We start from the raw sequence: 20,277 nt of genomic DNA on the forward strand, positions 1-20,277 counted from the left end.
GGGTAGTGTGTTAGGCTGGTGTGGACTGATCCAGCTTCTAGCTGTGTGAAACGTGAATGCTTTTAGGTGAGGGCAGGGTCAAGGCTCGCCAGTGACTCCCCGTATGCACATTTCTTCTGTTAGGTCCATCTAACGTTCTCTTTCCGGCCAGGAGATTTTCTTTAGTACAGCTTTGCATTCAACTGTTAGAGTGAATGTTTGGCCACGTGCACCTGCAACATGCTTATGTCATCGCTTTGCCATGCTGAGCCGCTGATCCCCGCCGCACTAGTGAGAGCGAGGGGCGGGGCTTCAGGATGCCAACCGCCAGCCTCGACGCCAGTGCTTGATCCATTGCAACCTACCACGTTCAAGTCAGCACATCTCATGACGTTTGAGCCTAATGTTAAAGATGTATTTAAACTGGATTACCTACACCCCAAAAATTAACTGGATATTTAAACTGCAGTACCATGTACAACCTAACTCAGTTAGTCCACTCTACACTAAACTGATCAACACATGGCTACTAACTAATTATATTCATCCACCCTTGACTGATAATATAACTTAGTTAATTAGGGTAATAATGAGAAAACTATCTCCAGAATATGCATATATAGCTAGATGTGGTATTTCTAAGTGTGATTTCTTCAAAGCTGATGTGTTGCGCAGTTTTTCAGAATCTTTTTCTATTGAGCCTACAAAACCTAATCAGCTCTTTAAATTAGCCAGTCCAGGTCTCACATGATGAGCACTGGTACTCCTTTCAGCCCTCCACAGTAACAGAACGCCGAGCTGTTCCAGTAGCAGCTGATGTGTGAGAGAGCTCCCCACCCAGACCCAGAGGGGCTGCAGGAACCCACCTTTTATATAGTTTAAAAGCTAGTATGCGGAGCACTGAGAGTCGGGGGGGGAGAGAAGGGAAAGTCTGGCCTTAGCTCCAGAGGAGGCTGGAGGAACGATGGGGGGGAATTCCTCCCTGGCTCTCCAGCGAGCGAGCTGTTCTCCGCTTCCACTGGCGCTAATCGATCCCATCCTGCCCAGGAATGTTACTGGCAGCGCAGTGTTGCACCCCAGTCCACTGCGCTTGGATTTTCACATTTATCTTCTCTTTTGCCTTTCCTTTTCTCTCTTATTCTCATTCTCTCTCTCTCTCTCACCCCCTCGCTTCTGGTCCTCCGTTACTCTTGACGGACCCTCCCCCACCCCCCTGCAGCAGACCGCTGTCCCAGCAATCTCTGTTCTAGACTTGGTACGTTCTTTATGCTGTTCATGCTGTCGTCCTGTTCTGACTCCACCTGTGTCTCCGCTCGTTCGTTCTCTCCCTCTCCTCCGGTCGGGGTATGCTCCTCTCGCTCTCAGAAACCTTTGAGGGTTATGTACCATCTCAAGCAGGAAGTCCATTCTGGGATATGCACCCTTACTCTTCCTTACTTCATGGGAAAACCGCTGCTTTGAAACAGTAGCTAAGAATTAACCAATGAATACGGTTAATAGGAACCAAGAGAGTAGTTCAGAATTTCAGGTAGCCTGTAAACTAAACAATATAACTGATATTAAACCCCCCCCCCCCCCTCCCCAAGTTACAGTTAGTTGGAAACTAAAATTAACTGGAATATTCTCATGGATTTGAGAGCGTTTATGAAACTCCATCACCTTTTCAGTGAGGCCGGACGTGAGGGCGGAGGGCTGGTCGCTGCATGTTCCGCCGGCCCCCATTTCCCACTACCGCACCCTCGGGTCTCATTGTGGAGCCAACCCCGCCCTACACAACCCCAACACCCCCCCCCCACCCAATCAGGCTGTGTGCTCAAGCTGTTCTGCTCCATCACGTCTCCCCCGTGCTGTGCTCTCCTCTCCCAGTCAGCTGGCTCATTTTCTTTGTCCCTTCAGCTTCCTTCATATCGGAATGTGGACGCATCATCTGTTTTGTCCATCACAGCTGTGGAGCTTCATGTGAACCCTGTGTTTGCGCTTGTTTGTTGTTTGTTGTTGTTGTTGTTGTTGTTGTTAAGCAGGGTATACTGTGTATGTGCCCTTACCGGCCTGCAGCTCCTCCGTCAGGCGTGGTCGCATGCGTGGTGGTCTTCTGCATGTGTGGCTGTTACCCATGTTGCCTGGATGCAGTGCACAGTGTTGTCACAGGGTCCTAGTAGTGGCCAAGATCAGTAGAAATGACCCCCCTGAGCCTTTTTTACAGTATAGAAGCTGTACACTTAGCACATCAGAATGAGCTAGCGTGGAATTAAAGGGTGGTTGTGGTTCTCAAGGGAGCAGGGAACTCGAAGCACACAGGTCATATACGTTTCCCAAACCATAGTAACTGTATGACCAATATGACTGTGAGAGAGAAAGAAAGAAAATGTATATATATTGGCCATGTGTATTTTTACTCATTATTTCTGTTGAGCTAGACACTGGAAGTAATTCGGACTGTCAGTTTCCCTCCATTGGAATTTAATTACACAGCACTAGCAAATAAAATTCATAATAATTCTGTTGCCACTATTGGGACAAGTCATATTGTTTGATAAATGCAGTAACTATAACAAACATCGTCTTGTGGATTAAATTCACTTCCAACCCCGTTACCTGTGGATCTGTGGTCTGCGGCTATAGAACTCACCTCCAAGTTTCTCCTCTTGCGTGTGTGCATATCTTTGCTTTGTGTGTGTGTGTGTGTGTGTGTGTGTGTGCGTGCACGCACACGCACCTCCCTAGCTCCAGGACGAGGAGCGCCGGCGGAAGCAGCAGCTGGACCAGATCCGTAAACGCGAGGCAGAGGAGCGGGCTAAGCAGGAGGAGGAAAGACGCTGGAGAGAAGAGGAGCGTGCCAGGCGAGAGGCCGAGGAGAAGGTAGAGCAGACCGGGCAGAGCCGCCGCCCTCCACCCATACCAGGAAACAGCGCTACATTACGTTGATGATAAACGCTGCGTTTTTGCTTAGAAGCATTTTAGAGTAAATGAAAGGCTTTGTCTCTTAATGATGGGGTGGAGAAGGTATTCAGACAGCACGTCTTTATCCTACACACAGCTCTGTACCTTCCCTTTATGACATGCTAAGCACACACTTTGCAGTGTTGCTTAGTTCTTCTCCATATGGGGGATTTTTTTTTCTTTTGTAAATCTGCCTTGAAAGCATAAATTCCCATATCATAATATTTGGATTTCTTAATCTCTCAGGCCTGTAACTGACACTGATCTGCTGAAAGCTGCCAAACTCATTGTAGTTTGCCTCAGGGACTCTCATGCGGTACAGACCCTCAGATGTTTACAGTCCTGAAGTAAAGGGGTCTGCAGTGTTTCATATTTTCCCTAAACCAGAAGTGGTTTACTTTGTGTTTATATTAACACTGACCTTTTCCAAGGCTTCAGCTGAGTCTTGTATGGATGATTTCACCATCAGCTGTAAGTGGTTGCAACAGAGACTCCTACAAGTGCCCATTAGGCTGGGGTGTAGTGAGCTAACCGTCCATGGCTTTTAGCGTAGATAGAGTTTACATGGTGAGCTGGTGATGGCAGGCTTTGATATTTCAGCCAGTAAAAAGAATATTGATGTGTTGACGTGTCGAAGGTTAAATTGCATCTCTATAGCACTTATTTGTTACATGTCCACTGTTTCAGTTACTTATGAAATGTTTCACCGGGTCATTGAATTCCCAGTGGTCTGACTTTACCTCATCCATCACAAGTGCCCAGTCAGAACATTGTTTCAGTGTGTGTGGCCATTTGGTTATATTTAGTTGTCTGTGCATCATCTTCAGACCACTGGAAATTTAGAGCCCAGTTGTGATGCCCAGTTGCATGCTCCCTATTCCCCTATTCCCCTGTTCCCCTATTCCCCTATTCAGTGTTTGTGATGTATCCCCTTCCCTCCACCCAAAAAAAGCATGGAAATCACCTGTCAGGTTTTATACAGAGTCCAATGTTTTTGTTGGGAAGCCATCGTCATTCCACTGCAGCTGGGAACATCCCACCTTGGTTTCTGGAGGCCATTCTAGCCCCCCTTTGTTCTCACATCAGTGACATCCCCACTACACACTACCCAGGGGATCCATGAACAGAGACCAGAGCAGCAAAACCACCAAAAAGCCAGCCAGACCCTAAAGGACATTAACATGACTTGCTCAGATCTTGCCACACCATTTAAAACAAAACCCATTCGTTCATGTGCTAAGCATCTTTCCTCACCTCTCTGGTGACTCCTGGTGGATTTAAAATGAACTGCAGGGTAGAGTATCTATACCTGTATCTAGCAGCCTGTGAATTATTTTCAAGTCGTTGTCATCGTCCCACTTTTGGTACATCACAACAGCGGTAGCTATGAGCACTTCAGGTGGTTTGGGTGTTAGGACCTCATCACCAACCTGGTGACCAGGCAGAGTCCTGGCAGACTAGCTGAGGTAGCCTCTAACTGGCTCTTCCCCTATTCCACCCTCAGAGGAGACAGGAGGAGGAGTACTACACCCGCCTGGAGGCGGAAAGGCGCCGGCAGCATGAGGAGGTCGAGCGCAAGCTGCTGACGCCAGATGAGCCTGGTCTGTACAGACCTCCTCTCCCCCGGGACTACCAGCCCCCATCACCTGCCACTACCCCCGCCACTAACAACAGCAACCCTCCTCCGACCCCGCCTCAGAGAAATACCTCCTACCTCAAAACCCAGGTCGTCTCCCCCGACACCTTGTACACTGCCAAGTTTGTCCCGTACAATGACGAGGAGGAGGAGGACGCAGGCTTAGCAGGTCAGGTTAAGCTCTCTGCCACCCGGAAGTCGTACGGCGACCTACCACCCGCCCAAAAGCCCCAGCCGCCTCCTCCAACCGCGCGCAAGCCCCGCCCCCTCTCAGACGGCATCTTTCTGTCCAGCTCATTCCAGCTGCCCGCAGCGGCCAATGCCAACAGTACTGCGCCCAAGGCAGGGCAAGCCCCTCCCCCTCCCACCAAACCCAGCTTCATTCCGTCAACCAACGCTAAAGGTAGAGCAAGCGCGGAGAGAGGAGGTCCCACATCTGCCCACTCCTCCTCCATTTTTATTGGTTCACTGCCGTTTAGTTTTTTTGTTGTTGTTTTTTTTTTGTTCCGTTTCAGTTTCTGTTTATGTTCCTTTTCCCATTTTCTAGCGAGAGACGATTCTCTCCACTCACAGTCCTCTTTCTGTATAAATTCCGTAGATCTCGTAGCCAGTCGCCTGCGTGGTTCGTCTGTTTCCCCATCACTGTGTTGTCTTACTTTCTCCCCACTCCCTTGTTTCAGTAGCCAATCCGATTTATTTATTTGTTTTCCAATCACCTGTCCAAAATTTGCACTTCCTTCAATCATCCTGACGGTGTAAAAGCAATCGACAGAGCCCATGATTCACCGTGTGCTCCAAATTTTAGTCAGAGTACTGTTGGTTTTGCCGGCCGCGCCATCTGTGTGTGGTTTGCTTTGGGGGTAGACTTGGGTCTCCGCAATCGCTTGCTCACTGTGTGGGCCCAGGGGACCAGACACTGGCTTCTTGTCGCTGGCTGTGGCAGGCTCACAGCACGAGACCTCCTCAGGCCTCCGCACACTTGGCAAAGGGGGAAAGATCTGTCCCACGAAGCACACATTTTTGGGCATGGCTGGTTAAATGTATGGCTGATTGCTCGTCGTCACCGTAGTCGTTTATAAAGTTGATTTATGTAGGGTGTTTCTTTTCCCTCTAACACCTCTTAGCTGACGTGTTTGTCATCAAATTGCCGTGCAATTTGTGAGGAATATGATTTTGGCTTTAGTGCAAAGATTCTTTTAAAAAAAAGACATTTTCAGGTTTGTGCTTAAAATTTTGAATTAGTTTGTTAATTCTGTTATTTAATTTCTGTAGTCATTTTATTCTTTGTATAAACTTTTTCCCTCTTAAATTGTACTTCTCTTAAATATCTCATATCAAACCAGTTGTCTGTTTACCTAGCCCAAACACCCCAAGATATTTTAAACAGTCATGCCCAAAAACGGCACCAGTGCAACCCAGTCTAACAATGATGCCCACTGTTATCTGACCTTGCATGTAACCTGCATACAACAGCTAGCTATTTCCCAGCCCATCATAACTGTCAGTGGGGCCTGCTGTGATCTGAGTGGCCTTCGTTCTAAATGAGGGGCAAATCACTAACCTAGCTTTCCCACCGCAGTAATGAGCCCGGCTCTGTGGGCAAATTTACCCCCCCCTTCCCCCCGCTCACACTGCTGGCTTTAATCTGGCTGTGCATCCACTGCTTTTCACTGTGCTTTGCTCTGCTCTCCAGCTCTCTAATCATGTGTTCCTGCCTGCAGCACTGCTGAATTCCTGCTGTTTAAAAGATTAGGCCTTAAAATCTAAGTAATCATGATTTGAAAGTTCATTTTATGAGTTGCTTGGAGTATCATGGCTTCAGACGTGCTGCAGGTCTCATTGTCGCTTACTGATTGTGCCTGTTTCTTCATCATCTGTCCTGTCTTGTTTTGTGTGTGTGTGTGTTTGTGTTTGTCGGGGCTCCAGGTGACACCTGGAGCTCCCAAGGCTCCACCCCATCCCTCTGGAGGTCTATCTCTCCGCTGGTGGTGCCAAGACCTCTGAGCTGAAGAGCTGGGGAAAGTTTTTAGATGCTTTTCTGCTTTATGGAAAATCAAATAAAATTCTCCCTCAGTCATTTATTTCATATTAAAATAAACATACATTTCCTTGAGAGGACCTGTTCTGTTCGCACTGCTTTGTAGCAGTGTATTATTTTGCAGTTTTGAACTGGAGCAGCGTCTTTCTGAAAGAGCCAAGCCCAGTTTTCGGAGTGTGAATGGCCACCCTTTGGCTCCAGACACACTGGTCATCTGCTAGTGGAGTGGCAGTGTTGGTTCACATGTGGCACTGCAGTCGTGCTTGGCCTCCCTCTCCCACTTAATTTCATTATCCATAAAAAAAGGGGGGGAAAAATCAATCCTCTACAAGCGTTTGGATTGGGGTTGTACCAACCACAACTACTTTATTGGGTATTGGGAACCATTAGACATTTTGGTCTACTTCGAGGTCGATGGGTGCACAGAAGCCCATGTGGTGTTAGAGGTGCAGACTGACAGGTGACCTCCACCTTAGACTGCTCGTCCACAGGCCGTTAGGTGCTTCAAAACGAACCCAGAATGCTTTTTTCCCAGCTCTTCAGCTTTTGGTCTGCAATAAAGGCAACTCGTTGAAACATTACCAAAGGTTGCTGGGTTACAATTAAGGTTGACTGGGATGATGTTTTTATTAGGATTGTGTTAATTGATATACCAAGAATGAGTGAGTATTCTGATGAAATTTAGTATACAGCAGTATGGACATGTACTGTAGCAGAGGTGTCAGTATTTCCAGCAGCCATGTGGCTTAACGGTGTGAACCAGCAGCATTTGTAATGCAGTAAGGGGTTGGACTTGCCATACGCTTCTGTGTGTGTGTGTGTGTGTGTGTGTGTGTGTGTGTGTGTGTGTGTGTGTGTGTGTGTGTGTGTGTGTGTGTGTGTGTGTGTGTATATATATATGTATATGTGTGTGTGTGTGTGTGTGTGTATATATATATGTATATGTGTGTGTGTGTGTGTGTATATATATGTATGTGTGTGTGTGTGTGTGTGTGTATATATATATATATGTATATGAATGTGTATATATATGTATATGAATGTGTGTGTGTGTGTATATATATATATATATATATATATATATATATATATATATATATATATATATATATATGAATGTGTAGATATATATGAATGTGTAGATATATGTATATGAATGTGTGTGTAGATATATGTATATGTGTGTGTGTGTGTGTTTAGTCCTAAAATTCACTGTGCATTCTGTTTGTCACCATTTGCTAAAACTAAAACAGGATTTAATTTGTACACTGGAAACACAACAGCAGGAGTTGTAGGATCAGGAGACGTTTTCAAGGACCCACGGGAGAAGTGGACCAAAGGGTGAGTATCTCACTTGACCAGAACGCAAAAATATTATAAACTGAAGCTGCTGGAATCAAATCATTCTGTTATTTCTGGGGAGAAACGTCTTGGGGAAGTGTGCTTTAACCGACCACTTCAGCCCTTGTAAAAATGTCCAAATCTGGGAGCTTCTGAGGCTTCGAGCTCATGTTTTGTGGGTCACATGTTGATAAAATAGTTTGTCTTGTTGCAGTGGTCAGGATCAAGAGAATTTGATAGGCGGAGCCCCTGAGAATCTCACATTCAAGGAGCGCCAGAGACTCTTCTCCCAGGGAAAGGAGGTATCCAACAAAGTCAAGGCCTCACGGAAGCTCACGGAGCTGGAGAACGAACTGAACACTAAGCAGTAAGGCAGGAACCTTTGCAGTACTGAGCGCCATTCCCTAATCCAGCACTGGAAAAAGAGGACCCCGCCAGATCTTCCCACAGATTTCCAAGCTCCTTTTGAATTGTATGGATTAACTGGACCAGTAAGTATCATTTAGAAGCTTCGTCACAATAAGGGCGATAATACTGTGTGACTTCCCTCAAAGGTATCAAAGATGTTATAATGAAGCACTGTAAAAATGTTTTTAATTATATTAATGATGAATTTGAAAATGCATATTTTGTTTGTGAAATGTTATTCTGAAAAATGATGCATTGTCACATTTTATTTTATTTTTTTTAATATCACTCAGTAAGGATGTTTTATGGTGGTGTGTTATGCTGTATCTGCATACTTCCACATGCGTTTTCCCTCTCCTTCTTAAAATACGTGCTGAATTAGAACACACCAATATCCTCTCCCAGTACAGAACACACAAAGGAAAAAGTTGGTCATAGTATGTTGTTGATCTATAACTCATGGGTGAATTGTGCATCTGTTCTCACAGATTGGACATGTATGCACTGCTGTCGGCATCTCCTGTATGTTCACATACACTGTCTGACTTTGGTCTCCTCTGATGTGTCTATTTAAATTGTTTTCTGCTTGTAGAGAGTGCACATAACCTTGTTAGCATGATTTGGAAATGTCTTCCTTTGGCTTTCAAACCCAGAAGGTGATGTTTATTTTGACTTGTTGGCAAGTATATCATTCCAGGGGAAGAAAAGGTTTCAGTTTTATAATATGTAGAGTTTTCTATTTTCCCACCTTGATGATGATGATGATGATGATGATGATGATGATGATGATTATTATTGTTGTTGTTGTTAATATTATTGTTGTTATTGTTATTATTTGGAGTTGATTGAACTGAATGGATGTTTGCATATTTGAGCAACACACTGACCAGCTGACACAGTAACCAGCAGTTTGATGGTAGCATGTGATAAAACCAGAGACATGATTTCAGCGAACAGGTAAATGAAAGACACACAAGCCTTGCTTTTGCTTAGCAGGTGTTTATTTGGTATAACCGTATATGACAGTTACATAGATTATTTTCTATTTATAACAGCCTGGACTGTCTGCTTTGGAAATTGATCAGTGGAAAGCAAACATCAGAAAATTGTCTCATTTTTTCCTTTGAGAGAAAAGCCCTAATTATGCTTGTTTTGAGTTTAAATTTTCTTGGACTACAGTATTGGAGACTGTCTTTGCATTGAAGATGTGGTTGTATCTCCAATGATGGTGTAGACTTGCTGGTGTTTGTGTAAATATTTTTTCAGAGTTCACAAACTTTGTAAATTTAAATGATGCATAAGGCTATAGTGTCAATATCATTTTTCTGCTTTAAAACTGACACATACAGTCATGTTTTCCATTTTAGGTTAAAGAATTTATTTGATTCATTTTAATGGTTGTTACGTTAGGCTTTTGTAAATCATAAATAAATGCAGATTTTCCAAAAAATACACTTTTTGTAAGATTGTTTTTCTTTGTAGGGAAAGTGCTTTAATTTCTTAGCTATGTGGGTAATCAGAGTTGCATTCACAGTCAATCACCAGTATCCAGAACTAATTATGCTGTCATTTTGGAATTGTACTGAAGATACTTGGTGCAGGACAGGCTTTTAGTGAAGACACTAGTGGTACAAGTATAAATTGTACAAGAGTCTAAATGCTGGAATCTGCATTCAAGTTATCTGTCCAAAAAGTGACATTTTTAAACATTAACATATCTTACACTTTAACACTCCTAATTCAGGATTTTACAGAACATTTATAACACATACATAGCCCACTTGAACCAGATAAGCATTCATAACTAATTATGTTCAAATGTTTTATTCTAATGTATAAAACATTTCAACATTTCCTGTCACCAGGAAAAATAAAATGATTACAAAAGTAGGTGAAAATGTAAAAACTGTCCTCCATTGTAGCAACAATAAAAACCACACCTACGCGGAGCTTACTGCTACACATGTAAGTACACTTGGGTGGGAACTACAGGATGCTCTTTTAAGCAGACAAAATGACCTTGTTGTTCACATGGGTGTGTGAACCTCTATTACATAAGTGTTTTCCTTGTATTATCATCTTTAATAACTTAACACAGGGTTTCTCAGCCTCTGAACTGAAGCCCCCCTGCCGCACAGATACCGGTTTCTCCTGCTCTTTACACACCCAGTTCAGCTCAAGAAGGATTAGGTTAGTACCAAGGGAATGTTTAGGACTGCAGTTAACTAATAGTCAAACTTGCCATTATGTGCTTAGGTTTTTAGTGATGCAGCAACATGGTCCTTATAAATAACAGATTTACAATGCAAAACACTGAAATGTGTGTGATAAGCAATTTTTTTTTAATGAGAATGCAATGCTTTTTTTTGTCACCAATATCTTCTGCTATTGTGTCTTAGTATTCGCACAGTCAGAGCAGTTCTTCTCGTGAAGGTATTGTTGAAACTTCAACACTGCTTGCTCTTGCTCTTTTGTCTCTATGGACCCAGGACGACGCTCTCTGATCTCCTTTATTGCCTCCATTCCTGTGATGTTTCTCACCTTCACCAGGTAGCAGGCAAGCATGGTTCCTGTCCTGCCATGACCATGCATACAGTGAACTCCAACACCCTAAGGAAAATGGTTTGCCCACAGCATAAGGCAACAAACGTCAGCTTTATTATTTATTTGTTTCTGTATCTTTTAGGTTTTGTCGTTTTAACAGCCAGAGTTTTGGACATCTGCAGGCTACGTGGCTGAAGTACACTTTACATCTTCCAGTGACCAGTGGTTTAGTAGTATAACCAAATTCTTACCTGTCCTTTGGAATTAGCGTCTTCAACGATGGATAAAAATCTCTGGATTTGAGACAGACTAGGTGGCTTGAAGTCTGCTATGCTAAGATGATGCACCGTCAGTTCCGGAATGCTGTTGCAATGTGGAGGCTTTGATTCACACAAGCATACCAGATGTTTAATTCCATTACCGATTAAGAAGCGATAATGCTGTATCCTGGAGGGCCATGCTAATCCAGCGAGCTGCGGTTCTATCCAGGAAAAATTCAGTGGGGGTACGGAAGCGTTCGCCATCCTATCCTTTGTCAACTCCGGCTACACTTCCCATGCGGCTTCAAAATAAAAGGTTATTTCGAAAGCTTCGGGATCACCTGGCAGATACGTGAAAAATTGGAACGCCTTTAATAACGCAGGCTTAGATACAGCCATTTCTGCGGATGAAGATGACCGAAACGCGCCTGTGATTTCGTGGGTTTTTGGTGGGGTTTTTTTTTTTGTTTTGTTTTGTTTTTTTGCTACGTAACGCAAGCTAAGACAAAACCAATAATAGCTACACCACAATAGACCAACAGAACTGTCCCTTATGTAACGCCTATTAATTAGCTTTGATTCTGGGAAATCCGTTCCTATAACACTTCCTCGCCTCAATCGCGCTGTCTGGCCATGTCAATAAGACATTTAAAGAAATTACATTGACGTTCATTATTATTTTTATTACTGTTTGGAGATATCCGTGCAGGAAAGAGATGAACAAAACATGGAATAAATATAAATTAAAACAAACTTGCGACTTTTTTTTTAATTAACTGAACATTGATCAACCGAGAACATTAACGCAGGTGCGTTATGAAACTAATCTGTTATGTTACATTAATTCTGAAGAACAATCTAAGTAAATTAGAAAGATACCCAAGTATACCCATTGATCAGATGCATACAGTAATAATTACTTTTTCTCCAGTCAAACTTCATTAGGCAAAGTCAGCAAAACAAGTACTACTCGTTCAAACACCACTTGAATTTTTATGTTGTAGTGGTCTGACTGATGCGCCCCTGTGCACCCCCGGTGGGGTTTGTAAAAAGTGCTATGTGAGTGTGTATGCTGCTGTCAGCAGGAGGAGCAGCCGTGAACTCACGGCCAGCCTCGTCACCTCAGAACGGTTCCTTTTGCAGCTCACAGACGAAGTTGCTTTGAGCTCAGGTATAATCCCTGTGCTGTATGATGCGTGGTCCTTCAGTCGTGGGGGGTAAAAATGTAAATGGGATTAGACATGGGCCTATTTAGGTTAAGTATTAAATGGCATGTTTGGGAACTGCAGGAGGGCCACAGTCTCCCAAGGATATTAGTAAAACAGATTATAGCAAATGTTCATATTGTATATTGTAGACAGGCTGACTGAACACTACATGTGCTGTTGTCAATGATTTTTTTTCCCCGCTGCACTGGGGAATGCCTAGGACTTCAGACTAGCGATTAGATAGAAGTCGGTACCCTGAATGCAAAATGCATCCTGAATTTATGGACTAGCTGGATTTACGTTAAAGGCTGCATGCACACCATTATGTTTGTATCTGTCTAAAAATAGTCCTGGTGGTGCACTTACAGTTCAGATCTGCAGTTCATTTATGACCATATCGAGGTGTAGCATACCCAACCAATTGATAATCTCCAGTATAGGTCCCTGCTTGTTTAAGAAGAGTTATAGTCATCCACGTCATTCAATCGTATGTCACGGTGACAGGACTTGTAATATAACTGAAGATGTTTGCCACACACCCAAGCTTCTTCATCCGTTCAGAGTAGTTCGCACCAATTTTGTACCTGAAACTCAATTGCTGTGACCCTAATGAGTTTCCTGAAGTACCCACAAAAGTTTAAATGGCAGAGGAATTTCCCACCATGCAGTTGAATCGATGAAGTGGTGAATGAGTGGTGATTTGTCTTTAAGCTTACACCTCAGCTCTAGTTACTGTGACACTGCTAGACAGGTCGCTGCTGTTGATTAGGTTCAAAGTCTGCTTGTAGCATTTGGCAGGAAAGCAGTAGAAAAAAAAGGCTGCCATTATCTGGTACTTACCGTTACATTTCCCACTACTGTGTTCTGTTGAATCATCTTTAGTGTTTGCTGATAGTCATTGATTGACATTTCATTCCATGTCTTTGTGGACATCATTTTAATCCAGTCTCTGCAAAGTAAAGAGATGACACTGAGAAGAGCTCTTTAAGAAGGAATAACAATCAAACACAAGTGGGATAGAGTCAGGAATGTTCACTGTATTACGCTGCATTATAGACACCCATCTTGGTAAACAGGGCTTTCTGGTCTGGGAAACTAATGCAGTTACTGAGATTCATTGCTGGGTAGTAGTAGAGAAAGGCCAGGCACATCTCATTAATAGTGGACAACCCCACCTGTTGGGAAGAATAACATTTGCCTGAAATTCCAAGCATCTTAATTTGAGGAGAAAGAAATGGTAAGGTCTATTAATGTTTTGGCTAAATTTGTTCAAAGTGGCTTAGTCATTTCTTCTGTCCATTTTATATTTGTTCACACTAACTTTCTGGAAAGCTTTGTCTGATTTTACGAACCCAAGTAAGTCCTGATCGACTACTGGTGTTATATGTGCATTCCACCAGGAGTTTGTCACCCTGTCAGGAGAAAATGAAGTTAATTTGATTTAAATAATACAAATAACATTTTGACATTTTGCAATCCTTTGCATATTTAGTTTTTCACTTGGTCATTAAGATGTCTCCACTGTAATGTTGGACAATGAAAATGTAAAGTACTCAATGACTATTAAATGTAGGGGGCAAATTGCTAAAAGAGGCAATGCAAAACTATCATACAAGTTAAACTGTATGAATTCCTGTGAATTTGCATATGTGAGTCCAAGGCAGCCACAGTGATTACCTTTTGTTAACTTGACACCTACCATCTGAACTGTCTTTGTTTTTCCCAGATTTATGGCTTGCTGATATTCAAAATTGTAGTGTTCATTCGTAATTAAGAAATCAATCTGTTCTCCGTCCCTAAAAAAGACAAGAACACAAAAGGGCGTAACCATATTGTAGTTCTAATCAAATCTATCAGTTATAACGGAACATTACTTTGGTTTCTTGTTTACTACCTGAAGTGGCCAACCCGCACCTTCCGTCCAGTCAGGTGGGTGTGTAGGATGACTGAGAACACCTGCATGTCCCGGGTGGGCTCAGAGAGCACCTGGAGAGCACAAGGCATGAGACACTGTGCGGAACAGCTCCAGACAGCTCCCGCAACCTCCCACACATTACACCTTACACCTCACTGCACTTAAACCTGCACAGTCTGTCTTCTAATAACACAGTGTTTGAGGTTTAATTAATAGTTTACTAGGTTTATTAGTTCGCTCTTAGAAGCCTATATTTTGTCACCCTTTTGATACTAATCTGAATGACAATCACGCAAAGAACATAACTGGAGTTTGGACCTAAGCAGTAAGCCTGACTGCGGTATTAGAAAATGAACAAATGCTTATTGTACCTGGGGAATATTGTGGGTGTCACACAGGCCATAGGAGAGGAAGGCCGATGCGTTTGGTGGGATTGCATACCCAGGAGCCACTGCTAGTCCTGCCTGTAGGACAGCGGCATCATACTCACGCAGCTGAGCGGTGTAATAGAGCCGGAAGCCTGAGTTGTCTACAATACCTGCACATACAGGAGAAACAGCTCGCATGCTTTCTTTCAAACCTATTTTAATGGTATTCTACTATGATGAAAGGTTTAGTAATACAATATGTACCCCCTTCAGGGAATGAAGGCTTTGTTTCAGTTAAGGGTGGGTTTAGATTACCTGGACTCTGATTCTGGTTGTTGTAGTGCAATTCAAGCCTATACAGAATTTTCCCTCCATCTCCCCCTACGGGGATGCCAGCCACTTCAGGAAGTTCAAAGGCCTGAGGATGTGGCAAACACAAAGCTAGAACAGGGTTTCCCAGCCCATTCCTCGTTTGTCTCAGAAGTCACTACAAAGCTACAGCTATTCATTCTTGATTACTCGGTTCAGGTTTGATGGGCTCTGCGTCATAAGAAGAAAATTAAAAACTGATCTGGAACGTCCACGCTCCCCAGGTGCAAGAAGAGGAAGCGCACTTGTCAGTGAGACAGAAACGCGGCAGCTCATTCTTAGTCCAAACTTCCAAATGACCCACGCAGACGAAGCTAATGAGAGAGGGTAACTGTAAAATCACCCCCCAGAAAGTGTTTGCCACTCACTCCTCCTCCCACCCCCCAGCCTGCCACGGCCTGGTAGCACTCGGTTGCTTCCTCCGTCTCGTAGCATGCGTGCTCATACGGTGTAGTCACAGTCGGCGGGCAGCGGTATAGCAGCATGTGATGTACTAGGTCTCGATTCTCCAACAATGGTTCCACCTGCAAATAGTAAACTTGCACATTTGACAGACAAAGGTTTCTTAAAATGTACCACTGGCACTCTAAGCTGGTACAGCTGAAATGTAGTGGCATAACTATAACCTAGCTACTTACACGATAGATGTGATATTTCTGATCGAGTGCTGGGAGTCTCATAATCTTGCAGTGGTAGTGTGTGCTTTTGGAGGGTATAGTGAACTGTAGTGGAAGGTTAAAAGAAAAGTTTGGCACACACGGTAACATAACACTGCAACGACGGTAATGTTCTTTGAAAATGACCACATGCTTCCTTTCAGTGCCAAGTGTTAGGTTAACGAGGACACAAAATAATCAAATATTTATGAGAACAGAAAGTATGTTTGCTCGAGAATAAAAGTACTGCCATGGTAAGTTCTTTGAACTTTGGCAGCTTGTTGTTTTTTTTTTGGGGGGGGGGGTGCCTGTACAGTTGACCCCAACCCCAGTTTAGGCTCTGGTGGAGATGGAGGGCATCTTAAAGGTAGTAAGTGCTTAATTGTGCTTCAATTTGTCTGAAGTACCTTTTACTTTTTTATTGTGTTGATGTTTATTTGCATTATTAGTTTTTTGTATAAAGACTATGCACTATAAAGTGTTTAGCATGCACAGACACTTTCTGTTAAACATCTCCTGATTTCCTGTGTGTTTAAGCTTGTAAGAACTTTGTACCTCTTAAGCAGCTTTGAAAGTGGTTTTGTTTCTCTTGTTTCTCAGTGTTTTGTTAGAAAAGTTCAGCAGTGGCTCGAGTGACACCCTTTCAAACAGTTAAACTTTTCCCTGAGTTTCTCAGTATCAGGTAACTGCATTTGATTCCTAAGCGTTTGAAATTCAAAGCAGCAAACAATACAGGCTAACAAACACAAATCTGTTAAATCTGTGAAAACCATGTCAGTGGCATAAGTTAAAAGTAAATGGCAGAAATACAGGCTGCTTTGAAAACCTGTATGGAAGGTATTTCTGAAAGATTTGTCAAAGCATACAAAATTCCCAACAACACATGGACAGTCCTTTCCTGCATATACACAAATCTGCATTACCTCTTAATTATCCTAATTACCACAAGTATCATAATTACCAAGTACTTTATTAGAAACACCTTCAACCTGCACTGACTGGCTACGTTATATCTTAGCAGAGATTAGTAATAATAAAAATAACAACAGTGATAATAATAATAATAATAATAATATGATACTTAAATCATATCATAACCCTGTGACAGTATGGCCCCCTCATCCCGTGTGTGTGCGTTCGTCTGCATGGCCACGCTCGCCCTGTGTATCACCTGTTCCTCGTTTCGTGTCGTTACGGTTTATGTATATAAAGTCTTGTGTAGTCATTGTTAGTTGTCCGTGTTGAACCTTACATGAGCATATGTGCTACGTTGTCTTCGTTGTGTCTGTCAATAAACGTTATTGTGTTCTACACGGCTCGCCTTTGCATCTTTCCAAGCCTCCCAGCGTTACAAACCCAAAGATTACGGTTGAGGAAAGCTGTAGGCTAGAAATAAGTTGTTTTAAGATTGGATTTGAATGGGTTTACAGGTGTACAATTATTTCTGCCTATCTTTTGCCACACACAACCCCTATTCTTTTCATCACTGGTCTGTTTCTAGCTACAGTACCACTGCTGACCAGGTATTATTATTAAAGCAGTGATATTACAATGACAGTGGATTTGTAGTGTGTGTTACACTAGTACGAGTACTGTCAGACACAGTAGTGTTGCTGAAGCTTTTGAAGTTTTAAAGTGTGAATCTGACCATCGATGAAAACTTGGACAATTGCTGAAACATAATATCCTAACAGATATGATAGTAGTGGTAAACATGAACTAACATAGCAGAGTCAGACATGTCAGAATAAATCAGCCTTACATTGGTCACAGTCAGGTCAAAGTATTTGCTGTCGGAAATCCTGGCTTGAGGCATGTACTTCAACAGGTTCACTTCCTTTGTGCCCCGCTGTCTTCTGTGGTAACTAATGTCATCACTCTGGCCATATGCATAGATCAGCTTTATTGGCACTTCCTTGGGAGAAATCAGGAGAGATTTGATTCAGTACACTTTTCACAATCTCAGAAAGTTATTCTCATGTTATTCTCAAGTTTTTGCAATAATGCTTTTGTTGTTTTTATTTGGCAGAATAAAAAAATTGTTTTTATTTGACAGCATGCGGAAAAACAGTAAATGGACATGAATGTTTTTTCTTTGCATGAGCTCAACTGTGAATAGCTGACAGGAGCGCAGTCAAAATACTTGTCAAGCTCTGAAGAAAATAATACAGCTGTCCATGACTGCAGTAATAAAAGTACACTAAAGATAGAATATTTAATTTCAGGTCACAATGCAATTTAATACTCAAAAGTATAAATCCCATGGAGCCAAAAACTAAAGGAGGGTAGCTAATGAATACAAGCAGTCGTCTACTGTACACCACTGAGATACCCTGTGGAGATGCAGGGAGAGCAACAGAATTCCCTTCTGTTTGGGACCATTTTGCACAGGACACCTGTAGACCACAATAGGGCTTGCTGATTCTTAGCTTTGCCCTTTATTGCCAGTGTAACACAATATTTGCTGCAGTTTGACAATGTTGTGAATGCTATAGAAAGCGGTAAAGCGAATGCGGCATAATTTGCTCACAGTGATTGGGAGGTCATATTTATCACAGGCCCTGATGGAGCGCTCGAACTTCATCACCGTTTGTCCATCTGCCTCGGTCAGAGCAAGGAGTCTATAGTCCTGCTGCTTGTCCAGAGGTGGCAGGGAGTTGCCCACACCATGCCTATCCTAAACACAGCACAGAGCATTCATAAGCAGGGTTTCTTTCTCATTTCTACATCAGGGAATGCTGGATACACTAGTCTCAGTATCAGGTTTACAGTAGTTATATTTAAAGGTATTTATGTTATTTGTCTCAGCAGGTCCATCACACAAGGAATCACTGGAAGAGGGCAAACATCTGACATTTTTAAAATAATGCAGTTGCCGAGTTCAGAGTTAAATGTTAAATGTTTTACTGTTACAATCTTCTTATCCAAAAATAGAATTAGAATTATATATTAATAGATAGGCTAATAATGTTTAAACCCCTCATACAAGAACCCATGAATAGGTCCAGCCTCTCATTTCATATTAGTTTCAACTGAATAATAATAATTATTTTATATATATATATATATATATATATATATATATATATATATATATATATATATATATATATATATATAAAATTAAACTCCATGCTTATAATTTACTTATTAAAAAGTTAATAGCCAAAACATTGCTTCTGAACATATGAATTATTTTACCGTAAAATATAAGCCTTTGGTGTCCACTCCTCCAATAACTAAGTCAGCTCCATCCATGCCCCCGTTGGGGCTGAACCCAAAGCCAACCCAGCCAGTGGTCCTCGCTCTCACTTCAAAGAGAATAGAGTCCTTCTGGGTGTCAAAGCCCCAGCTGAGCCTGATGGTGCTGTCTTGGTCCAGGTACTCAGAGAAAGGGAGCAGTGGGTCCTCAGCCACCCCTGACACATGGACCATGGACAGGACCAGGGGCATAAGAACAGAAACAAAGCTCATAGTGCTCCCTAACAGTGAATGCTTCTCTCTCTCTCTCCCTCTCTCTCCCTCTCTCTCTCTCTCTCTCTCTCTCTCACTGTATCTGTGTTCGACAAGACTGTGTCTGTCAGGTTTTTTCAGAGAGGGACAGGAACTCTACTGTGCCACCGAATTATACAGAGACCTTTTGTATTCTGTTGCTCTTACTGTAGAGCTTCAGTCACTTCCTGGTATTCATGGAATAGCATAAAGTGCAGAGGATAACGCCACACAAGGCTCAGAAGCCTGAGTCAGAACTACACTTACAAAATCCACATACTCATCAGACAATCGATATATATTTATAGCTGTAGCGTTTTTGGGGGGTTTTTTTTTTAATCAAAGCGCATGCCAGAGGCGACATAAGCCAGGAAAAACTCATTAAGCGCTAGAGGAAGAAACCTTGACATGAAACAAATCAATTTATCACATCATTACAAACACACGCAAGCAGTTCACCTTCGAGACAATTACACACATTTTAGCTGTCGTGCAAAATGCACTTGTGTACAAAACAGGAACATATACTACATTTCAGGTTTCTTGGTCCCAAAGTGAGAGTTTATTTGGATTTCATACACAAAGGTAACAGCGCTTTACATAAACAAGAATATTACAGCAATTTCCTGGTTCCATTTCTGTATCGATTTTAGGCAAAAACAGTTGTTTTTTAGTTTTTGTTTTAGTTCTGTTTTTTGTTTAGTTAACGGTGAAACCCTTTCAAACAACACAGCGGAGCTACACCGCCAAATTACTTCTCCCGCTCACATTAAAGCAATCATGTTACGTCATCTTGATTTTTTTTTTCGCAGAACATTTGCGAAACATTTAAATGAAAACTTAGTCCGTGTGATTTATAGATTATATGCTGTGAGTCAGTATTATGAAGAGAGCAGTCTCTTCTGAGCGCAGCATTCACCCGCACCCATTAGTTACAGCCTTTGCAGCCAAACATTTAAGTGTTTCGCAAATGTTAGTCTAAAGTCCGGGACGCTTGTTTGCAGATTCGTGTTTGTGTGAACGGGTAGGTCCTGGTTTGAATTAATTTGTCGCTACAGTTCAGGACCGCTAGAGGTCGCCGTCACCATTTATAGGAAAACAAGTTTGCGAACTCAACACACCA

At 42.5% G+C, this 20,277-nt stretch overlaps 3 protein-coding genes across 18 annotated transcripts in view; 1 reads left to right on the top strand and 2 right to left on the bottom strand.

Moving 5' to 3' along the window:
- Positions 1–9,794, top strand: part of afdna (afadin, adherens junction formation factor a) — a 73,852-nt gene extending 64,058 nt beyond the window's left edge. For 6 of the 16 annotated variants that reach the window (XM_035524267.1, XM_026998621.2, XM_035524272.1 and 3 more), the window contains 5 exons: positions 1,199–1,234; positions 2,704–2,838; positions 4,424–4,724; positions 7,847–7,934; positions 8,149–9,794. In XM_035524267.1, coding sequence (XP_035380160.1) covers positions 1,199–1,234; positions 2,704–2,838; positions 4,424–4,724; positions 7,847–7,934; positions 8,149–8,305 — 717 coding nt within the window. In that variant the 3' untranslated portion in view covers positions 8,306–9,794. Of the gene's footprint in view, positions 1–1,198; positions 1,235–2,703; positions 2,839–4,423; positions 4,959–7,846; positions 7,935–8,148 lie in introns of all 16 variants that reach the window. The other 10 variants (XM_035524271.1, XM_035524274.1, XM_035524279.1 and 7 more) reach the window with 7 other exon arrangements.
- LOC113570291 (dual specificity protein phosphatase 23-like) lies at positions 9,457–11,726 on the bottom strand. The gene is made up of 2 exons (XM_026998611.2): positions 11,138–11,726; positions 9,457–10,952 (listed from the first exon to the last, which is right to left on the bottom strand). The coding sequence occupies exons 1-2, from the start codon at positions 11,408–11,410 to the stop codon at positions 10,728–10,730; spliced, it is 498 nt and encodes a 165-aa protein (XP_026854412.1). The 5' UTR covers positions 11,411–11,726; the 3' UTR covers positions 9,457–10,727.
- Positions 11,727–11,808: 82 nt separating this feature from the next.
- moxd1l (monooxygenase, DBH-like 1, like) lies at positions 11,809–19,376 on the bottom strand. The gene is made up of 13 exons (XM_026998179.2): positions 18,864–19,376; positions 18,193–18,339; positions 17,425–17,577; positions 15,645–15,728; positions 15,375–15,530; positions 14,953–15,055; positions 14,641–14,807; positions 14,249–14,340; positions 14,054–14,150; positions 13,707–13,766; positions 13,399–13,529; positions 13,195–13,303; positions 11,809–12,348 (listed from the first exon to the last, which is right to left on the bottom strand). The coding sequence occupies exons 1-13, from the start codon at positions 19,134–19,136 to the stop codon at positions 12,202–12,204; spliced, it is 1,719 nt and encodes a 572-aa protein (XP_026853980.2). The 5' UTR covers positions 19,137–19,376; the 3' UTR covers positions 11,809–12,201.
- Positions 19,377–20,277: the final 901 nt, after the last annotated feature.

This window comes from Electrophorus electricus, chromosome 3 (genome assembly GCF_013358815.1).
Source record: "Electrophorus electricus isolate fEleEle1 chromosome 3, fEleEle1.pri, whole genome shotgun sequence".
Lineage (NCBI taxonomy): Eukaryota > Metazoa > Chordata > Actinopteri > Gymnotiformes > Gymnotidae > Electrophorus > Electrophorus electricus.

Coding starts and splice junctions, on each gene's coding strand:
- moxd1l (XM_026998179.2), bottom strand. CDS start 19,136: ATGAGCTTTGTTTCTGTTCTTATGCCCCTGGTCCTGTCCATGGTCCAT. Junction 15,056..15,374: donor GCTGGGGGGTGGGAGGAGGA/GTGAGTGGCAAA, acceptor CCACATCCTCAG/GCCTTTGAACTTCCTGAAGT. Junction 12,349..13,194: donor CAGTAGTGGGAAATGTAACG/GTAAGTACCAGA, acceptor CCACGACTGAAG/GACCACGCATCATACAGCAC.
- LOC113570291 (XM_026998611.2), bottom strand. CDS start 11,410: ATGGCGAACGCTTCCGTACCCCCACTGAATTTTTCCTGGATAGAACCG. Junction 10,953..11,137: donor ACGCTAATTCCAAAGGACAG/GTAAGAATTTGG, acceptor CATTTTCCTTAG/GGTGTTGGAGTTCACTGTAT.